This window comes from Bombina bombina, chromosome 5 (genome assembly GCF_027579735.1).
Source record: "Bombina bombina isolate aBomBom1 chromosome 5, aBomBom1.pri, whole genome shotgun sequence".
NCBI lineage: Eukaryota > Metazoa > Chordata > Amphibia > Anura > Bombinatoridae > Bombina > Bombina bombina.
Genome location: NC_069503.1, coordinates 426,155,968 through 426,180,027, shown reverse-complemented (window position 1 = coordinate 426,180,027; position 24,060 = coordinate 426,155,968). Strand labels below are relative to the sequence as shown.

The following is a 24,060-nucleotide window of genomic DNA, read 5'->3' as shown; positions in this document are numbered from 1 at the left end:
CTATGGGTGGGAAAGTGAGCAGACCTCCCAATCTGTGATAATCCAGCAAGATCCATGAACTTGCAACTGCAGAGAAGTGCAGGGCATGATAAAGGTCCAAGTGCCCAGTTTAAGCTTATACTGCTTCACATACTTATATGTAAGCACACACCCAAAATGGGGAATTATATTACATTATTAAAATTGTTTCATACAACAAAACCCAAGATTTATTACTTGTATCTGCTTGCCTATTGAGTGTAGCCTGAACTCTTGATTGAAATTCAGTTTTGTAGGGAATACAGGGGGCCCTCACTTGAAAGCTACTGATGGATAGATTAAGGATACAGAATTATTCATTGGACCATAAATACAGATAGGGTTGCCAGGTGTCCAGTATTAGACCGGACAGTCCGGTATTTGTCAAGGTGCCAGGAATCCGACTGAGACGAGAAGTGCAAAAATAATCACACCTTTATTAATAGCAAAAAATAATAAAAAGTCCACAAGTCAAATAACAAGCCAGGAAATAAAACCAGAGCTGGTAGTCAGATGAGCCGTGTCAGAAGCCAAAGCGAGTAGTCAGACGAGCCGGAATCAGGAACAAGGAGAACAGCAGAGTCAGGAACAAGCCAGGGATCAGGAACCAGGAGGGACGTCAGACAGCCAGGTAATACACAGGAGCTCTCACAAACAGGTCTGAGACAACGCAAGGGCAAAGCATCCTGTCTCACACGGATGATGTACACCAGTCTGGCCATAAAAGGAAGTGCAGGAAATGAGCAGCATCACACATTATGCACCAGAGTCAGCAAGAGAGGTGAGTAAAATGGCTGCCAGCAGCACATGGCAAACAAAACGGGGATAAAACCCTGACAGTACCCTCACCTCAATGACCCCTCCCCCGAAGGAGGACAAAAGGCTTATTGGGGAAATGGGCATGTAAGGCACGGAGGAGGGCGGGAGCATGAACATCAGAGGAGGGAACCCATGAACGCTCCTCCGGACCGTAGCCCCTCCAGTGAACCAAATACTGTACACGGCCCCTGGACATACGAGAGTCAATAATGCTGCTGACCTCATACTCCTCATGGTTGTCAACAAAGATAGGACGGGGACGAGGCAACATAGTGGTAAACCGATTACAAATCAATGGTTTCAAGAGGGAGACATTAAAAACATTGGAGATGCACATTGCAGGAGGAAGAGCAAGAGCGTAGGCCACAGGATTGACCTGTCGGAGTATTAGAAAAGGACCAACATAATGGGGAGCTAGTTTATTGGAAGGCACATGAAGATTCAAGTTGCGGGAGGACAGCCAAACTCTCTCACCAACCTGGTAGGAAGGCACGGGCAGATGCCTACGATCAGCCTGGAACTTTTGGCGCTGCATAGAACGATGAAGGCAATACTGATTCTGCACCCACGTGGAACGGAGTTGCCGGAGATGCTCCTCCAGAGCCGAAATACCCTGAGACATGAATGAATCGGGCAACAAGGATGGTTGAAACCCATAATTCGCCATGAACGGGGATAACTTGGAGGAAGCATTAATAGCACTATTAAGAGCAAACTCTGCCCAAGGTAACAGTTCAGACCAATTATTGTGGTGATCTGAGACATAGCAACAGAGGAACTGTTCCAGAGCTTGATTAGACCTCAGCCCCATTGGATTGAGGGTTATATGCCGAGGAGAAGGAAAGCTGGATCCCCATTTGAGCACAAAAGGAACGCCAAAATCTGGAGACAAACTGGCTACCCCGGTCCGACACTATCGCCTTGGGTAACCCATGTGAACGGAAGAGCTCCTGGGCAAAAATGGAAGCAAGCTCCTGAGCGGTAGGCAACTTCTTCAAGGGAATGCAATGTGACATTTTAGAAAAACGGTCAACCACCATAAGGATAACAGTATTGCCATTGGAAACAGGGAGCTTGACAATGAAGTCCATGGAAAGATGTGTCCAAGGAAGCTCACCATTAGCAATAGGTTGAAGAAGACCCACAGGAAGACGTCAAGGAGTCTTATTCTGTGCACAAACTGAGCAGGAGGCAACATACGCAGCAACATCAGAACGAAGACCTGGCCACCAGAATTGTCGAGTGACAGACCAAATCATTTGGTTCTTGCATGGGTGACCTGCGGCTTTAGGATAGTGGTAAGTGTGCAAAAGTTTAGTTTGAAGATTCTCAGGAACAAAACACTTACCACTATGTTTCTCCGGAGGTGCATTGGTTTGTGCAGCCAGGTTCTCCTCTCCCAAGGGAGAAGTCAAATTAGTACCAATGGTAGCCAAAATATGGTCAGGATGTATAACTGGAGTAGGTACAGACTCCTCCTTGGACAGAGGGGAAAATTGTCGAGAGAGGGCATCAGCCCTAACATTCTTACTACCAGGCAGGTAGGAGACCACATAATTAAACCAAGACAAAAATAGCGCCCATCTGGCCTGTCTGAGCGACAAACGTTTTGCTTCAGATACATAACTTAAATTCTTGTGGTCAGTAAGAATGAGCACTGGCACGCTAATACCCTCGAGAATATGCCTCCATTCCTTGAGTGCCAAAATTATGGCCAGTAATTCCCTGTCGCCAATTTCATAATTGCACTCCGCTGGAGACAATTTCTTAGAGAAGAAACCACACGGATGCAAGGAACTGTCAGGCGTAGGACATTGAGACAAAAGGGCACCTACTCCAGTCTCAGACATATTGACCTCAAGAATGAAAGGCAGGACAGGGTTAGGATGAGCCAGAACTGGAGCGGCAGCAAAGGCAGTCTTAAGACTATCAATGGCAGTAGGTGACCAATTGGCGAACCACAAAAAACGATGAATAGACCAAAGACCATCTGAGCGAGGCCACTGCAGAACTGCAGATAACTTGTCAGGATCCATGGAGAACCCTGCAACGGAGATAACATAACCTAGGAAAGTTACTTGAGTCTGATGGAACTCACATTTCTCGAGTTTACAAAACAGGCCTTTCTCACGTAGTCTCTGAAGAACCTGTGTAACATCAGAACGATGAGCCTCAAGTGTGGGTGAGTGTATGAGGATGTCATCCAAGTACACCACAACACACTGTTGCAACATATCTTGTAGGACATCATTAATAAACTCCTGGAAAACAGCAGGAACATTACATAGGCCAAAGGGCATTACAAGATACTCATAATGCCCACTCCTGGTGTTAAACGCTGTTTTCCATTCGTGGCCCTCCTTGATCCTAACAAGATTGTACGCTCCTCTCAAATCAAGTTTAGTAAAGACCGTAGCTCCCTTGAGACGGTCAAAGTGTTCCGTAATGAGCGGAATAGGTAAACATTCTTAATGGTAAGATGATTAAGACCCCTATAATCGATGCATGGTCTTAACTCGCCACCCTTTTTCTTCACAAAGAAGAAGCCAGCCCCTGCAGGAGAGCAGGATTTGCAGATGATGCCCCGCAACAGAGCATCGGCAACATACTCCTCCATAGTACAATTCTCCGCAACAGACAGAGGGTAAACCCGGCCCCGAGGAGGAATGGCTCCGGGTTGCAGGTCTATGGCACAATCGTAAGACCGGTGAGGAGGCAACGTACCGGCACGCACCTTGTCAAAAACGTCTAGGAACTCTCGGTACTCCTCTGGCAATTGAAATACCGAAGAAGTGCACAAGACTTTAACTGGTTTCCGAAGACAAGTGGAAATACATTGCAGAGACCACCACAAAATTTCGGACCTGCGCCAGTCGAGACTGGGATTGTGCTTTTGGAGCCAGGGATAACCCAGAACAACCGGAAAATGAGGAGAGTTTATCACCTGGAACTGGAGGGTTTCAAAATGGAGAGCCCCAACAGCCATAAATAACGGAGCAGTTTCGTGAGTAACGAGTGCGGGCTGAAGGGGCCTGCCATCAATGGCCTCAATAGCAAGCGGAACGGACCGAGGCAAAACAGGAATGGAGTGCTTTGATACAAAAGCACTGTCAATGAAATAGCCCGCAGCACCAGAGTCAACAGGAGCCTGGGTGACTATGGAGGAGTCCACCCAGGAAAGCACAACCATAACCAAAGGTTTCTCCTTTAGCGGTTCCAGGGACGAGGATAAACCACCCAAGGTCTGCCCCCGACAGGACCTTAGGTGTGAGAGTTTCCCGGCCGTGTAGGACAAAACTTCAAAAGGTGGCCCTGTAACCCACAATAGAGGCAGAGCTCCTTCCTCCTCCTAAAGGCCCTCTCCGCCGTGGAGAGACACGTGAATCCCAACTGCATCGGCTCAGCAGTACCTGGTGACTTGGGACCAGGAGGCATGGGAGGAGAGGGAGGCATGGGTGGGAATGAACACGTAGGAGACAACAGAACAGGAGGCTTCCGCAAGCGCTCCTTGAAATAGGGCCTCTCACTTAGTCTGATGTCAATTAGGATCAAAAAAGACACGAATGCCTCGAGATCTTCTGGTAAATCTCTGGCAGCAACTTCGTCTTTAATCGCATCAGAGAGCCCATGAAAGAAGGCGGCAACAAGGGCTTCATTGTTCAAACCTACCTCTGCGGCAAGCGTACGGAACTCAATGGCATACTGAGCAACAGATCTTGTACCTTGCTGAATGGACATGAGTCGTTTAGCAGCAGAGGAGGAGCAAGCCAGAACATCAAATACCTTTCATAAGGAGGCCACAAATTCAGGGTAATTTGAAATCACAGGTTTATTAGTCTCCCACAAGGGATTAACCCAGGCAAGAGCTGTGTCAGAGAGTAACGAGATGAGAAATCCCACCTTAGCTCTGTCAGAGGGAAACGCCTGAGGTAACATCTCAAAGTAAATGCCCACCTGGTTCAAAAACCCTCTGCACTGATTAGGATCGCCTCCATAACACTGAGGTAGAGGTGCAGAACCGGACATGCTCCTGGTAGGACTAGGTGCAGCAGTAGAAACAGGAGCAGCCATAACTTGCGGGACACTTTGGTCCAAATGTGCAGTGCGAGTCAGCAGGGTTTGCAGGGCTAGTGCAAATTGATCCAAGCGGTGATCCTGTTCATCCATCCTGGAAATTATGGCAGGTAAAGGTGGATTATTAGCACCATCAGGATTCATGGCCCTTGCATAATGTCAGGGTGCCAGGAATCAGACTGAGACGAGAAGTGCAAAAATAATCACACCTTTATTAATAGCAAAAAATAATAAAAAGTCCACAAGTCAAATAACAAGCCAGGAAAAAAACCCAGAGCTGGTAGTCAGACGAGCCGAGTCAGAAGTCAAAGCGAGTAGTCAGACGAGCCGGAATCAGGAACAAGGAGAACACTAGAGTCAGAAACAAGCCAGGGATCAGGAACCAGGAGGGATGTCAGACAGCCAGGTAATACACAGGAGCTCTCACAAACAGGTCTGAGACAACGCAAGGGCAAAGCATACTGAACAGAGGCCCTTTAAATAATAAGTGATGACATCACAATTCTGAGACTGCATCCTGTCTCACACGGATGATGTACAACAGTCTGGCCATAAAAGGAAGTGCAGGAAATGAGCAGCATCACACATTATGCACCAGAGTCAGCAAGAGAGGTGAGTAAAATGGCTGTAAGCAGCACATGGCAAACAAAACAGGGAAAAAAACCTGAAAGTATTTTAGAATTCTGTCCGGTAATAATTGTGGAAGAAAACCGGATAATTCAATGTGTCCGTTTTTTTTAATCACTTAACTTATGTAACTTTGCTGTGTGCTGTGCTCAGTGTAAATTGTATGGTAACAGGTGGTAGATTGGTGCCTGTGTTCAACTTCTGACAGTCTATGACAGATCAACCAATTCAAAATCATAACACTGGTCGGAGTAGCAGGCTAGTAGCATAATCTGTGACACACACGTTACGTAATTAAGTGACGTAAGCGAGTTTGTAGACCTGCACGCCGCACATGCTGCCTATTGAATTTGTCTGAGAGAGAGAGTGTTAGATAGCAAAGCAAGATAGTGGCTATCTGGCTGAGAGAACAAGCTGCTGTTTGTGAGGTCTGAGACTGTATCAACTTGCAGCCTGCCAGGCAGTGGGAAATTTATGGGGTTTAACTGACAGTTTGAGTTCACCTCACCATGAGGTATGTGTTTGCAATATCACCCTTAAAAATGTATATATATATATATATATATATATATATATATATATATATATATATATATATATAATGAATAAATTAATAGGGAAAGGGAAAATAAGACAAACACACAAGAAGGGAGTGTTTCTAGTGGCGCAACACTTATTAGATATAATGAATGATGTATAGTTAGAAACAGTTACACCTCTAATAAAACAGGATTACTGTTTGGCTATTCAAATATAAGTAACTTAATATAAGGTCAATCATACATGGTGGCCTGCGAATATGGATACAATATTACACAAACCTGTCTATAAACAATATAGCAATAGATGAGAATACTTATATATGCCGCATATAAAAATGATAATATGTACAGGATAGAGTGTATGTTTCAGTAATCCGATAGAATGCCAATATAATAAACACACATAATACTATGTTATAAAGATATTTCTAAGAATGAATAGATAATTGATAATGTGGTAAAAGCAAGAGAACCAATAAAGTCACTTCAATTATGAGATCCTGTTGGTGCCCAAAAGGTTAATCCATATACTGTAGAAAATTCTCAGGCAGTGGAAAGGACCTTGACGTGGTGCCTTAGCTTTTCCCATTTGGCCAGATGTGGTAACTAACCTTTCCAGTTGTGATTTTATCTTAGCTGTGAGCTAGCTGTATCGTCATATTCTGCAGCACTCGGTACAGGACCTACTCACTCAACAGAGGGCCCTGGTGCAACATTTTTTGGGGTCCCCTTAACCGTAACTCAGTGAGAGGCAGCTGTTCATGAAGATATTGCGAGACAACTTACAACTGTGATCCCAAGGGATTCCCCTTGCACTGCGTGGCCCTTACCTCATAGGATTGAGGTGAAGGAGTGTAAGTAGACTCCCAAAAGGACCTGTAATTTCAAGTTGTTCACTTTTCTACAGTATATCGATTAACCTTTTGGGCACCAACAGAATCTCATAATTGAAGTGACTTTATTGGTTCTCTTGCTTATCAATTATCTATTAATTCTTAGAAATAACATAGTATTATTTGTGGTTATTATATTGGCATTCTATCGGATTACTGAAACGTACACTCTATCCTGTACATATTATCATTTTTATATGCGGCATATATAAGTATTCTCATCTATTGCAATATTGTTTATAGACAGGTTTGTGTAATATTGTATCCATATTAGCAGGCCACCATGTATGATTGACCTTATATTTAGTTACTTATATTTATGTTTAAATCTTTTATTAGGTTTATTATTTTTACAGAAAAATTAAACAGAATAATACATCAATAAGGCATATCTATTTAAATATGAGCATAATCAAAGGTCCTGATATCTCCACATGTATCCATCTTTTAATGAAGACATTCATTCCTGACCTATTATCTCAGTAATGATATGCCTAGACATACAAACTTGTAAAGAATACAGAAGAAAAAGAATCAAAAAGTAAGGAAAAGGAAAAGAGGAGGGAAGAAGAAGAAAGAAAAAGAAACGCCAAGGATTCAGTGCCACCTCATCTGTCGATATCCAGCTCGTAGATATATTATCATTTATCCCCCTAGTATGGGGTCTCCCAGAGAGCATGAGGAGAAGTAGAGTGGGGAAAGGAGAGGAGGAGTGCACAGGTAAGAAAAAGATAAGGGGTGAGTTAGAGCAGAACAGGGCTCCCAGGCTCCCCCCCCCCCCCCGATCATTATAAACCATGAATCCTGCACCTCTAATGAATCTCATCGGGGGTTAAGTGGCTAAGTCCTTATTAAGTGTCCAATAAAACCAGACTCTTTCAAACTGGGATTGAGTGTCTAGAATTTTAGAAGCTGCTTCATACATACGGTACGTCAAGTTTAATTTATTCCTCACCTCCTCCCACGCCGGGGCCCTCACCTTCCAGTATCTTGCGATACACGTTCTAGTGACCGTGCACGCTATCTTAATAAATGTGTTTATCTGTTTGTTGTATTGTGGGAACGGATCATGTAGTAGGGCCTGTATTGGTTTTAGTGCAATTTGATCTTCTAAGACCACCCCTAGGAGGGAGGACAACCGAGCCCAAATAGGCTGTATTAAGGGGCAGTCCCACCACATGTGGAGATATGAACCCACTTCTCCACATCCTCTATAACAGAATCTATTATTTGTGATGGTCATATGATGTGTTCTAGTTGGGGTTAGATACCACCTATAGATGGTCTTAATAGTATTTTCTCTTAAGTCGGCGCTAAGTAGGCCAGCGCACGCCGACTGTAGAATCTCATCCCATTCTTTTTTGAGTTTATGTATGTTTAAGTCTTTTTCCCAATTTAAGATTATTGAGGGTTTTGTAGAATTATTTTGGGATTGAATCTCTACGTATAGTTTAGATATCATCTTTTTAGGCCTGTGAGCTGAGTACATTAAAGACTCTGTAAGAGATGGGGTGTGGTTCCCAACTAGTCTAGTATAGTGTTGAATAGCAGAATTAACTTGGAGGTATTGAAACCATAGCAACTTCTGAGGTGTTATTTGAGTTTGAATTTGTGTGAATGTCTTAGGTTTACCCCCTTCCAACCAATCTGCGACCCTGTACAGTCCCTTATTTGCCCATTTATCTACCATCAACTGGGTGTCAGAAGTGAAGAGATATCTCATTGGGCGCATGATCGATTGAGTGGGAGATAGTTTAAGTTGTTTACTTACTAGAGACCATAGGTGAGTGGTGTGGTCGGCGACATGTGAGCGATACCTAGTTAGTGCTGTGTCTGTCGATTGTTTGCACCATAGTATATCATCCGTGTGAGTGGATCCCCTTAGGTCTGCTTCAAGCTTGGGCCAGAGGACTAAGTTTCTCCCTCCCCCCACGAGCAATGTTTGTGCCAATCTCGCTGCTTTGTAATATTCAATTAAATTGGGAGCCCCTATTCCTCCTAGGCTTTTATGTTTTGTTATGAGTGAGGATGCTATCCTAGCCATTTTTTTCCCCCTAATGAAGGTCAAAAGTTCCGCCTGCATTTTTTTCAAGTCTGATATCGGGACCTCAATGGGGAGCGTCCTAAATAAATATAGTAGCCGGGGCAAAATCGTCATCTTTACAGATGCAAGCCTGCCCATCCATGAGAATGGATACAGCTTCCACTTAGCTAGGTCTCTCCTAATATTTTTATATATGACTTCATAATTATGTTTGTATAACTGAGTGACTAGTGGGGTTAAGTAGATCCCCAAGTACTTAAGAGAATGTGCAGGCCACTTCATATCAAAGTTGGTTTCAATGAGTTTTTTTGTGTGTGGTGGGAGTCCTAGTGATAATGCTTCACACTTGTCATGGTTAATTTTGTATCCTGATATTTGAGAAAATTCTTCTAGGGTTTTGTACAGGTTGGGTAGGGAGATTAGTGGTCTAGTCAGTGTGAGTAAGATGTCATCTGCAAATAGTGTTAGTTTGTATTCCTGGTCCCCTATCTTTACTCCCGAAATATCTACATTCTGTCTAATTTTGGCTGCCAACGGTTCAATGCACAATGCAAAAATGAGGGGCGACAGGGGGCAACCCTGTCTGGTACCATTTAGGATAGGGAAAGATTTCGATTTATAACCTGAGATGGACACTTGGGCCGTTGGTGTAGAATAGATCTTTCTCAGAGCTGTAACAAAAGATCCCCGAAATCCCATCTGATGTAGAACTGCCATCATGAATCTCCAGTCTATTCTGTCAAAAGCCTTCTCTGCATCCAACGAGAGAAGCAGAGAAGGCATCTCGGTTTTTCCCACATATTCTATGATATTGATCAGCCTACGAACATTGTCTGGTGCCTCCCTGTCAGTAACAAATCCCACCTGGTCTAAGTGGATCAGTTTCGGTAAAATAAGTTTAAGGCGGTTAGCTAATATTTTTGTTAGAATCTTCAGATCTTGATTAATGAATGAGATGGGGCGATAACTTGAACAGAGTTTATGGTTTTTCCCTGGCTTTGGTATCACCACAATCCTAGCCTGCAATAAGTCCTCCGGAATATCATGTCCCTCCAGAATACAATTACATACGTCTGTGAGGTGGGGTACCAATACTCCCTTAAATGCTTTATAGTATTCACTAGCAAATCCATCTGGGCCTGCCGATTTCCCTGACTTAAGGTCTTTGATAACCCTGAGAACTTCCATATTAGTTATGGGAGAGTTTAAGCTATCTAGGTCTTCTTGTGATAGGGAATCTAAGTTTGTTTCCTCTAAAAATTTCTCAGTTTGGGAGGCTACCTGTTGTGAGTGTATTACTTTGGTTCCGTCATATAGTTTCCCGTAGAAATCCGCAAAGGCATTCACTATTTGTTGTGGGTGAGACACTAAGGTGCCGCATGGAAGCATTATAGATAATACCGAGGATGCCTTGCATCTCTCCCTGAGTTTGTGAGCCAGAAACTTGTCCGGTTTGTTCGCGTAAATGTAGTATTGTGTGTTAAGTCTCTGGATCGCTCTAATTGAGTGGTCATTTAAAAGTTTAGCTAGGTGTGTCCGTTTGGACTCTAACATGGGTAGTAAGTCTTGCTTGCGAGTTAGTCTGTGTCGTGTCTCCAGGTCCTGTATTTCGTCATGAAGTTGTGTAAGTAGAATCTTATTTTGTTTGTTGCGTATTGCTTTCTCTCTAATAAGTAGCCCTCTTAAGTATGCTTTATGTGCTGCCCATGGGGAAATGGGGTTTGATGTGGACCCTTTGTTAGTATTCCAAAATTCTGTGAGTGACGTATGAAGTCTCTCCCTTATCAGGGGATCTTTGATAAGTAGTGGATTGTAGGTCCATGTTCGTGTTCTCAAAGTATCTACAAAACCTTCTAAGTGTAGAGTGAGGATAGAGTGATCTGACCAAACACAGGGGTGTATTTTGGAGTTACCATAGAGAGGTTGCAATATTTGGCTGGTATAAATGTAGTCTATTCTCGTGTATTGTTTATGAGCTGAAGAATAAAAGGTTGTATCTGATGTTTGTCCATATAGTGTGGACCAAGAATCGATAAGTGAGTGTGGGGTCAAGTGTTCCTGTATGGCTTTAACTATTCTATTGTGTCTAAGCTGTTTGGGAGTCATATTAGTACCTTTATCAGTGTGTTTGTTCAGTGTTATGTTGAAGTCACCCGCTACTATTATTTTGTGTTGGGACCAGTTAGTGAGTAAATCAGAGATATTCTGAAAAAACGAGTGTTGATTTTCATTAGGTGCATAGATATTGCACAAAACCACGTCAGCATCTTGTAGACGTCCTTTGACCAACACATATCTACCATCTTTATCTGCTATGGTGGATTCATGGGCAAAAGATAAGCTAGAGTGTATCAGTATCGAGACTCCCCTCTTTTTTGAATCTGTAGTAGCGTGATAATGTTGTGTGAAATGTTTGGCCCAGTATTTTGGGATAATATTTTGTGTAAAATGGGTTTCTTGGAGGAATATAATATTTGCTCCTAAGTGTTGGTACTGATTCATAGCAGTGCGCCTTTTAACATTAGTATTTAACCCTCGAACGTTATGAGATATTAACTGAATTTGGGGTATCATGAGTGTATTGTGTTATGGGTGTATAACATTACCAGACCATCTATGAGCCACTGTGGTTTCTCTGTAGTTGCATGGGTTTCCTCTTCAGGAAGGAGAGCATGGTTATATCTTTGCAATGGGGGGAGAAGGTAAGCCCCCGAGCCCTTGGGAGATGAATAAGATAAAGTTAGAGCAAAAGAGTAGTACAGTTGAGAAAAGAAACAATAAAATAAACAATAATACAAAAATAACTTAAACTTATGCCCGTCTCGCGGGTCCTTTACCGGCATAGAATCTAACAGTCCTATGCTAATAAGAGGATTGCCTGCATTTTAATATATCTAACTTTGATAAGTCAGCATAATATGAACTTTATAAACTCTATTTAACAGTAAACCTTGCAACAACAAATTTGTTCAGTCCTTATCAGGGATAGCTTTCCCTAATGTAACCTTTATAGAATCCCAGCCTAAAAGACCAGGATTGAGGACATTCAGCAAAAGGTAACACATCCGGAGATTGTTTTCTCCCATAGTCCCGGGCAACCTTTATGTGGAAATTTCTTGGGTTTGGAGAAGTAATTCTGTAATGAAGAACTTCCATATGTCCTGGCGGTGGAGTTTTAGATATCTTATTTCTTTGTACCTTTGCGGGTCACTTTTGTCCATTTGGTTTGTTTTGGGGGGCCTGCTTGTTTTGGTGGGTGATCTTCTGTGGGGATGAGGGGGGATTCCAGTCCTAGGAGTTGACATGTATGGTCGATTTCTGCTGGTTCATGTATTGTAGTGGTTTTATTGTCTTTCAAGATATACAAAGCAAAGGGGAATCCCCATTTGTATTTAATTTGATGTTTTCTTAAAAGAGAAGTGAGTGGTCTCAATGAGCTTCTTCTTTGGAGTGTTCGGAGGCTGAGGTCCTGAAAAAATTGTATTACCGTCCCTTGAAATTTGAACGTTGGTTTGTTCCTGGAAGCTTGAAGAATCTTTTCCTTATCTTGGAAAAAAGACATCTTGATGATGATATCTCTGGGTGGTGCTTCTCCCCTGGGCTTTGCCTTTAATGCCCTATGTGCTCTCTCTATGTCATAATCTGATTCTTCTGATTCCCCGGTTATATTGTGGAATAGTTGTTGTAGATATGTCGGTAGATCTGAGCTAGCAATAGATTCTGGAACTCCTTTCAATCTTATATTGTTTCTGCGAGATCTATTTTCTAGATCATCAACCTTATCCTGTAGTTCCACGATGGTCTGTTGTTGCGTTTGGATGGTTTGAGAAGACGCTGCCAGTTCTTCTGTGATAATGTCATTTTGCTCTTCCAGAGCATCTATTCTGCCTCCCAAATCCGCTAGGTCAGATCGTATATCTGTTAGGCTAGAAGTTACAGCATTATGCATAGTGTCCATTTTTTCCCATAACTTTTCAAAATTGTTAGCAAAATCCTGTTTAGAAATTAAATTTTTGAAGTCAGCTTTTGTCACCGGGTGCTTGTCCACATCTGTAGTGGAGGGTGCAGACTCAGTATCTGAGTCCCCTGTGTCCTCCATTGCTAGGGATTCTGAGTTCTTAGATTGCTTAGAGGGTTTAAAAAAATAGCTCACTGTTGTGGATTTGTGTAATTTTTCTCCTCTAGGTGGTCTTTTAGCTGACATACTAATCGAGATAGAGAAGAGAAGACCAAAGCAGACCTTCAAGGATAGTTAATTCCCAGATTCAAAGTCCCTTGTATAAATTGGTGAGCACAGAAATCATCTAGTGAAAGTAGATAAAAGGGTGAAACAGTTTAATTCAATTTTATCTTCACTTTTGCGTAAGTTGATTTAAGCTGCTGCTTTTATTGTGTGTCAGAGTTGTCTCTCCCTTCTGAATACCTTTTATCCTTCTCAGCTCCGTTTCACTGTAGGGTCACTACGTTTTAACTAGGCCCCCATAAACTGAGATGGTTGTGGCTATGTAGCGACTTTATCCAGGGTATATTAATAAAAACCTCAGCCTCTTTTTATATCAGTATAAAACTTTAAGACATCACCTTTTATGATAGGAATATCCCCATCCCCACTTAGGTGTTAGTTGTGCCCCCTCGCCTCCTCTAGTAACAAGATGGTGGTTCCATGTGTTGCTATTTGATTTCAATCACTTCATCTGTCTAGCCGCTTAAGTCATGTAACCGTCTGAGTGCCCCCCAGGTTTTTCAATTATATGCTGCGTGTCGCGGTTTTCACCCGCTCTGCTCCCATATATCTTTCCGCTTTCGCGGCCTACCTGAGAGTCTCGTTAGGATCGTAGAGGAGCGGCGCGGCTCCGGAGTCCCTCCAGCGCCCAAAGTACCTCGCCGGAGCAATGCGTTGTAGAAATCAGCTCCTCTAAATGTACGCTGTTAGAAAAGATTGCAGGGTATGCATGGTCTCCGTTGAGAGACGGGTTGAGCTACCGGGATCTGTGGCTTCCTCCCTGCATGTCGTTTTGGCGCGAATGTCCTCACTGGAGTATTAAAGTGTAAAAAGCGCTCCTGAATGTTGCAAGTCTCACATAATTCTCTTGTGTCAGTTAAGACACTTTTGCAGCTTTAGTCCTGTAATCCTGGCTTGCAATATATTATTATTATACTGGCTTTTTTATGTTTGCAGCTCAGAGCTTGGGATCTAAACAGCCATCACCAAGCTCAGTCAGGCTCCGCCTTTCAGTTACTTATATTTAAATAGCCAAACAGTAACCCTGTTTTTTTTTTTTTTGTTTTTTTTTAAAAATGGTTTTTTTTGAGGATGAAATAAAATAACATACATGGATTCCAGTATAAATAACAGAAACGGTACAGGCATCAAGTGCTGAAACAAGATGTAACATGCAATTGACTTAATACAATGCATAAAAGCAATGAAATACAGCATTACAATCAATAATCTGGAATATACCTGTAGAAAAGTACAAATAAAATAGAGATCAACTTTTCATCCACGATTTTCCACCTCCCTGAGAAAGATGAGGCCAAGTTCAGACCTCCAATATAATTATGATACAAAATAACAGGAGGGTTTTTACATTATAAGATCCCAATTTGGATCTTTTCAAGCTTATCAGGACCTAGCACTCTTCCTCCCAGTATATACAACCAAGACAAAGAGCACATAATGTAAACATACATAAGGGGGGGGGTATCAAAAGCAAGAAGCTCGTCGATGTGAAACATACAATAATCTGATCAAATGAGAGCATTTGGAAGAAGAACAATCTTTGGAACATAGCCTGTACTAGGCAAAATTATCATTGTATCTACTGGAGACAATATACAACCTATAAGGAAGTATGAATCTATATTAAATGCTACAATATTGTCTCAGCACATCCAAACTGCTCGGTATAAGTGTCTGCTTCTCATAGATAAAATACTATATTTTGATGTTAAATGGGGAGTTTCGGTGGGAATCTACGTTCCTATGTTTATTAAATAAACAAAAAGTTTTGGGGGCGGGGGCGGAATAATAGTTATATGGCACGCCGCTTCAAGTCTGTTAGGGCTAGCCAAGTAAAGTGTATAAGTACCTCTCATAAGACAAATCAGCTTGAGGGCAGATTAGGTATTAAAGTGAAACTAATTGAGCTCCATATACGTGAACAGGAAAAGAACAAAAACAAAAAGCTACGTCTATGACCGATAAACACACTAATTAAACTAGTTGGGCATATATGTTGTACTCTAAATTATCCTCCTACAGAAGCGCAAAATAAATGATATGGGTACCTCCATAAAGAGTAATACATACAGGTATCACTATTTAGGAAGACATGAGCATCATTATATACATCTTATCGCATTAAGACTTTAAAACAATTCAACAGCATAAAATGTGTAATGCCAACAGTAGCCTTTATAATGCCAGATAACTCTGATTGGGGATATCTAAAGTAGAACATTTGTCACCTTAAAACAAACTAGCAGATAGAAAAACAAGCCGGGTATATACTAGAACAGTATTGACTTTATCCGCAAACAGGTAGCAATGACTCTAAGTATATAAATATTAAACTTATAGGTATAGACTAACCACGGAGTTCCGGCTTAATGCCAACATTAAAACTAATGTATGTGTTGGGAGATATATTTTTAACTATAACGTGTGATGAGGTGTTTTGCTGGGGCATGCTAGACGAGTTAGTTCTTGAAAATAGGCCGGGCTCTGTGTCTTAATTAGCTGAGCAGGCCGAGCATAGAACAAGTGATTAAGACACACAGAAACACGAAGCAAAATGTACCAGAGACTAGACAACATTGCCATTGACATATATAGCATGAAAGACATCCGTGTTTATGGACCAATCCATTGAGCATTCAACAATACCGCACCGACCCAGGAGCATGGGCCCTATACTCCCGGGCCTAGAGCAAAATGCACAACGCCCAAGGTTATAATATAAAAATATGTCCGATATATAAGAAATAAGGACTGGAGGATTATCTATACAAAATATATCGTTGCAGCTTATGCCTCAAGGTTACTATAGTAGTGTGTCCTAGGCTAGGTTTGGTATGTAAATACCCAAAGTAAAACATAGATTTTCAAGTAGGAGATAACATCTTATCTCAAGAGGGTATAGTCTTACAGGCAAACATATATAGAATGGGAGTATGTAGTTGCATCACTATATCATAATATATGTATAACTCAAACAGAACATACATGAAAGCACGCTAATTATTCAGTATAAGTAATTCTAGCATAGGGACACGATCTCATATATAATAACTGTGAACAACAAGAAACATAAAGAAAATGATGAAGTCACTCTAAAGAAGTAATATGAGCAACAATAAATATATGATAAATGCCCAGGTCTCTCAGTGGTAATAGGTGTATTTGGGGAACGGTATAGAATGTAATTCAAGCCAAAGTCTAGTAATTATGTGACCTTGTCATCTGCGATATAACTGCTAGGTATCAACAGGCAGAGACAGCACACAAAGTCTAGCCCATATAAAGAAGCGTAGCAGATGTGCTGTAGAGTGTGGGACAGATGCACTGCATTGGAGTAGTTCATTGCGCCAATATTTAGAGCCACATTCAGCTCCATGTTAAACACTGACAGTCTCTCCCAATGCGCAGAAATTTTCCATATCTGACTAGTATGTCTAATCGTCTGTCCGATCAGGCCAGCTTGTCTCCTCCATGTTAAATTCTGCTCCACAAATGCCGAAATCTCCTGTTGCTTAGCGTGGAAGTTCCTCCTAACTGTCTTAGTAGGATTAGTCGAGGGCTGAGCAGAAATCAGTGTAGGCAGGGAACGGTCATCTTGACCTGATCGATCCATGTGTGTGTGTATATATATGTGTGTGTGTGTGTGTGTATATATATATATATATATACACAATCGTCTTCTTTTTATTATGTTATAAAATATTAATAGTTTATCACCCACAAAAAATAATAATAAATATATATATACATACACACACACTATAAATATATAAGTTTACTTATAACAATAATAATAATTTTAGTTTCATGCAAACACCTTTTATTATTTAAACCCTGCAATAAAATCTTAAATGGCCTATTTAGCCTTAAAAGGAGTGTTAATATATCCTCTGGTTTTTTTTTTTTTTTTTTGGGGGGGGGGGGGGGTTACAGTAAAATTAATATATTTATCTAAATATTCTAGTAACATTTTGTGCTTGTGTTTCCCCTTTTATGGTAAAAGTAAGTTTTCCATGTGTGTGTGTTTGTTTATATATGGTTTTTAATAACTATAAAAATATATTAAAGGGACAGTAAAGTCAAAACTAAACTTTCATGATTCAGATAGGGCGTACAATTTTAAACAACTTTCCAATTTACTTTTATCATCAAATTTGCTTTGTTCCCTTGGTGGTATTTTTGAAAAGCTAAACCTAGCTAGGCTCAAACTGATTTCTAAACAGTTGAAAACCGCCTCTTAGCTCAGAGCATTTTGAAAGTTTTTCACAGTTAGACTGTGCTAGTTCATGTGTGTCATATGGATAACATTGTGCTCACTCCCGTGAAGTTATTTAGGAGTCTTCACTGATTGACTACATAGTTGCCAATAGTCCCTGATTTCCAGGGACAGTCCCTGGATTTTGTTGTATGTCCCTAGATTTTTTTTGTCCCTGGAAATGTCCCTGAAAATCTCTTTTGCACAACATTTGTTGTTTGCATATATATATATATATATATATATATATATATATATATATATATATAATACCGTCCATACCACACAGGATATACCCTCCAAAGGTCGTCTGCCTGGGTGCTATGATGCTTTAAATATTTCCAATACAAATGACAGCACTCTCAGGTCTTTTTTCAAAGTGAGATCAACAAAAGTCTCTTTTTTTAATGGAACGTTTTCGAGGAGCTTGTCCCCATCATCAGCATGGTATGATGCTGATGATGGGGACAAGCTCCTCGAAAACGTTCCATTAAAAAAAGAGACTTTTGTTGATCTCACTTTGAAAAAAGACCTGAGAGTGCTGTCATTTGTATTGGAAATATATATATATATATATATATATATATACACACACACACACATACATATATACAGAAAGATAGATGATAAATAGATATAGTGTATTATTTAACCTTTTAACGCCGTTATGCCGTTCTATTCCGTCATATTTACACTGGGCTTTAAAGCCGTTATGACGGAATAGAACGTCATATCAAACGGCTGTCCTGAAGCCTTCTGCGCTTCAAGGACTTGATCGCGGTCTGGAGGGCGTTCCTAGGGTTGTAGGGACGCCCCCCAGATGCGATCCAATAATTGAAATCTCGCGATCGTATGCACGATCGCGTAGTTTCAATTTGTCTACATCGGAACAGGTGTTCCGATGTAGACACTTTAACCCTGTCACGAAAGGGTTAAATATAATTCATTCCTAATGGAATATTATTATTTGTCTTTCTAATTTTGATGCTGTGTTGTAAAAATAACCATATGCCCAGAATGTGTTCCAGAGACTGGGTAGGTGTAAGAGCTTGGTGCTGTAATCTGTATAATAAACTATGGATAAATCTAAATTACAGACATCCCAACTCTCCCTGAAGTTCAGGGAGTCTCCCTGATTCTAATAGCGCCTCCCTGATGCCAGCAAATGGAATGCAATCTCCCTGAAATTCCAAGTACCATGGCCCAAATCCGGAAAAGTGTTTCTTTAAGGAATGCCTTTAGTTGCTGGGACGTTATAGAACCCTCAAAGCATCAATAACCAAAAAGCCCCCACTGATTTTAATAAAATAAAACACAAATACTACCTTATTTACTGCACGTAATTAAACTTTGTATTCTAAAATATTTAAGCATTCAACAAGCGTACGATCACTGGAAAATAGGTTTATTGTATGTGGTTGTGTAATAAAGCTACTTTTTTAAATGTGACTTCAGTGGGAAGCTACTTTAATGATAAATCTCTATCTTATTTAGGGTTTCAAGGTATCCAATATATAACTGGGGGGGGGGGGGGGGCTGCAGTAGCGGGTGAAGCCACCTCCCTGAAATTAGTTTTTGCAGGTTGGGATGTCTGAAATTATACTATTACTTTCAAATGGGTGTTTTGATTGCAGAACTGAGTGGGCGGAGCAGTTGAACAGTAGGTCGTCAATACTCCAGTAACCCGCTTGCTTGCTCTGCTGCAAAGTGTCCCTGGATTTTTTTTTAAATGTTGGCAACTATGTGACTACACTGCATGTATGTCAAAGGCACTTAGATAAGGAGGTTGTCTGCAAAGGCTTAGATACAAGGTAATCACAGAGATAAAAAGTATATTAATATAACTGCGTTGGTTATGCAAAAACGGGGAATGGGTAATAAAGGGATTATCTATCTTTTTAAATAAGAACATTTTTGGTGTAGACTGTCCCTTTAACTCCCTCAAGTTTGTATATATACTGTATGTATATAATGCTTTTAATTACTGTATATATATTAACACCCGCCACCGCATCCTCCAGTTCTTATCTTTGGTGTCCAGTATTTTTGTGGACCCTAGCAACCCTAAATGCAGATCATTCTAAAATTTAAATATTATTGATCTAACCCAGATGAGGTAGAACATTTACTTATTTTATTGTGGTATACACAACATATAGATAGATAAATAGATAATTGATAGATTACATTTGTAAAATAGACTGCAAATGGATTACTATTTTTCTTGAAAGATGGTCTGCTGAAAAAAAAAGAAGAATTATTTTAGGATACAAAGACATGTATATATAAAAAAAAGTTTCGAAGAAGGTCTGTTATTGGCCTGCACACATTGCTACTAATGTAGAACTTTGCCCATAACTAACATGGCAGCCAGAGTTCCTGCGACTAATTTTGTTACATACGCCTTTTCCGTACTCGGTCAGAGGTGAAGTAAGGCGGGGCTATTCTAGTTCTCTCACAACAACAAATCACTTTGAGCAGCTGTTTACTGTACGCGGGAGTCGGGACACAAACCTTCAGACAGATAGTGTTTGGGCCGGGTACTGAGTAGACTTGCCACACAAAGAGAAACCCTAATAAATGATGGCAGAGGAGAAGGAACTGGTGTCTTCAGACCGAGGACTGATCAGCACCCTGCGGTCGGCCGCCTGGTCACTTGTGTACGTACCAGCGAGGCAGCTTGACAGAGAGTGAGTGATTGTTAAGGGTTCGGGGTACCTCTCAGATGTGGATTAGACCTGCGGCTTTTGTGTTTACCTATTCATATACAGAGAAGGAAGAGCACGTACTTGTTCCACCATTCCCGTGACCTAGTGGGGTCTGAAGGGGAGACGCTCTGTCCTGTTGCTGGAATTATCCTTTTACTGACCACTGTGTATACGGTTTAGTAAAACCTTATTGCAGCATTCTAAATCATTTGTTCGCACTAGTGATATTTTATAGTACACATAATACAGTGGTTATTTTAGTGTTCACATACTTGTGGCGAAATAATACCGTATCTGCTTCCTTTTACACAACACAAAAGTTAAATCTGCCGAAACCGATAGAACTTAATATCAACATTTATGAATGGACATTAAAGTTTGTCTGCAAGAGCAAACCAGACTATTGTGTTGACAACGTGTGTATATATATATATGTATATATATATATATATATATATATATATATATATATATATATATATATATATATATATATAGTTTTGGCAGGACCTATTACACAATTATACACCAGTATATATTAACCCTGTTGGTACTAATTGCTAAAATACTTTATCTCCATTGTGTTGTATTCATTCCCATTATATATACAAAAATATATGTCTGTGAATAGAATATAAAATGTTATATAAAGTTAGCTGGATGTCATTGTTGGAGCACAGGTTGCTTTATTTATTTGCATTTTAGTTACATAGAGTTTTGTTTTTTTGACAAACTAATACCGTAAGTAAAACTAGGTTATGCGGCCGTTTTCACTTTTATTTGAAACTTCTAAAACTTTATTTTATGAACCACTTTAAAAACATTAGCTTTATATAGTAAGAATGTTAAAAGTTTTAGGTATAGGCATTTTGTTTTAGTATAATCATTATGAAAGCAGATGTAATATTGCAGAGAAAATAAAGTGGTATATAAATTCAAAAATGTAAATGCTCTAATATGTTAACTCATTTCAGTATTTCACTATTATTTAGGTAAAACTGTGTTGAACCTCTGCAAATGAGTTAAATGCATATTTAAAGTCTACTCCAGAGCAGTAATGCACTTCTGGGACCTAACTGATGACATCTGGTGAGCCGGTGTCAAGATATGTGTAGCCAGTAATCACCAGCTAGCTCCTAGCAGTGTATTATTGCTTCAAAGCATATGTACATATGCTTTCCAACAAAGAATACCAAGCGAACAAAGTGAATTTGATCATGAATTTATGTCTTAAAATTACACTCTCCTATCTCTTTAACATTTATTTCCATGATAGCAAGGCTTTCTTTTCTAAAGAAAGCATCTATAATACAAATGGAGAGATATTTTCACTGAAAGTCCAGTGTTCTTGACAAAATGTGTATCATGTCAGGGTTGGGTAAATCTTGCCTTCTGTTGAAATTTTACCTCTGGCTTTGTGTATATATATATATATATATATATATATATATATATATATATATATATATATATATATATATATATATATATATTTGCAGCTAAGCATATTTGATTGGCTTATCATATTTTTGATTGCTACTACTCTTCTACCTGTAAAATGAGAAACAAAGTATTGTTTTACCATTTAATTTAATTATTAAAATACTCCAATGATCTTTGTTCCATTACAGATTTTTTTTTTTAAACTTGCAATGGCTGATGGGGGGCCATAGTATAAAGAATACAAAGTTGGAAAGAGTCCAACCAAAGTAAGGGTTTTAATTAGCACTCTTCCCTAGTAAAAAGAGTAATAATGACTAATTAAAATCTATATATTTTATTTGTATCATATTAAAAGAGAGGGAGAATTGCTATTATAAAGTAGCCAACAATTTTCAATAACTAAAGTTAAAATGTACAATCACCCCCGTTTCCTGGCCGATATCTGCAGCCGTCGGCATCAGGTGTCAGGGGTGAAAGACATACCAAATAGTGTAAATAGTAACAAACGCGTTTCGCCTGACTAAGCAGCCTTTCTCAATGTTAAGAATTTTAGCATACAGAAGCCCGGGTGCAACCATGTCTTATACACTATAGAGTTATGGTAATCAACCAATCGGAAGCTTCCTGGCCGTCCAACGCCCTCTTATTCTCCAATTGTATCTCGTATACTGCTTATCCTATCAGTTCTAACATCCGATAGACCGGCCCCCTCTATAGCGAATCACAATTATTTGTCTATTCTAGGGGGCGTGTAGCAGCTGCTCATAGTCGTATACTGGGTAGATGACGTAAGGCTGAGGGTGGTTACCATTGTAGTAAACATAAATAATATAAGTCACTGATAATTTGAAATACTGATATCGAGCCTGATCGTGTTAAACCAAGCACTCATTACCAAGAAGTATAATATGGGATATTATAGTGTAATCCTTAAACTGTCATGACCATTGGATATCAAACCTATTGATGCTGAATTATTATGGAATATGGTCATGACAGTTTAAGGATGAACATTTATGACACTATTATAACTAACTCTGCATACATTATCTACTATATTGAATACGCAGGGTTTACTAACTGTATAAGGTATGCCATACTGGCAGTATGTGTATACAGGTCTAACCTCCTTAAGTCATGTCCTTAGCGTGATATCGTATTACATTTCCTATGAAGATGCAATGGAAGGTACATTCTATAATATTTGATTTAAATTATGACATCCTAAATAACACAGGATTTTGATACAGCATTTAATGTATATTATATTAGGAGATTTAAAACACTCTATGTAATGTATCAGCACCACACTAATTTATGAACACTGTGATAGTTAAATCTACTCCTAATCACATAGAACATAATGGATATAATACACCATTATGGGAATCTAGTGTGAATAAAATATATATATCTGGATAGCCACAAGTAGTACAAAGTCAAACTATATAGAAATGAAATATGCACAATCGTATAATATATGAATTTGTATTCTGGATAACTATATACTCTAAGGAGCTAACTTAAGATCGCTATCACATACAGGGTTACTGATATGTTCAACAGATTCCCTTTACCGGAGGATATTTCATATGACGACAATAACTCCTTAATGTGCCCGATAGGGCACCACTCATAGGTGCTAGAACAGATATGAAGTACGGATGTATGTTACCATACTGGTAAAACGGAGCTGATAACCGGCATAAGCCTATGTATAACTGTTATAATACACATCTAACAATGAGTTACACTATAATATTATCCCATGTGATACTTCTTGGTAATGAGTGCTTGGTTTATCAGTATTTCAAATTATCAGTAACATATTATTTGTTTACTGCAATGGAAACCACCCTCAGCCTTATGTCATCTACCCAGTATACGACTATGAGCTGCTGCTACACGCCCCCTAGAATAGACAAGTAATTGTGATTCGCTATAGAGGAGGCCGGTCTATCGGATGTTAGAACTAATAGGATAAGCAGTATACGAGATTCAATTGGAGAATAAGAGGGCGTCGAACGGCCAGGAAGCTTCTGATTGGTTGATTACCGTAACTATAGTGTATAAGACATGGTGGCACCTGGGCTTCTGTTTGCTAAAATTCTTAACATTAGGTTGTGTTCCTCACAGCGTCTCCTCTATATCCAACTAGCTCCCCAGAAGATATAAGACACCTAGTTTGTCTATAGATATTGAACAGTGTATAAATTAGAATCTAGGGAGCGCCTCAAATTGGGCTGGGATATATGCACATAAAACTTAGATGGGTGTTAAGAAAGATTTCACAGGTTTATTCATTTGTGTATCACCATCCTGTCTGATACCATAAAAGTTAATGTATAAGAGGATGTATATTCAATAAGTTGAGTAATTTCAACTCACCTCAAT

At 39.9% G+C, this 24,060-nt stretch overlaps 1 protein-coding gene across 2 annotated transcripts in view; it reads left to right on the top strand.

Moving 5' to 3' along the window:
- The first annotated feature begins 19,967 nt into the window (after window positions 1-19,967).
- ABHD5 (abhydrolase domain containing 5, lysophosphatidic acid acyltransferase) overlaps window positions 19,968-24,060 on the top strand; it is a 94,370-nt gene continuing 90,277 nt past the window's right edge. Inside the window, exon 1 of one of the 2 annotated variants that reach the window (XM_053714264.1) lies at window positions 19,968-20,175. In XM_053714264.1, coding sequence (XP_053570239.1) covers window positions 20,096-20,175 — 80 coding nt within the window. In that variant the 5' untranslated portion in view covers window positions 19,968-20,095. Of the gene's footprint in view, window positions 20,206-24,060 lie in introns of both variants that reach the window. The other variant, XM_053714263.1, reaches the window with a different exon arrangement.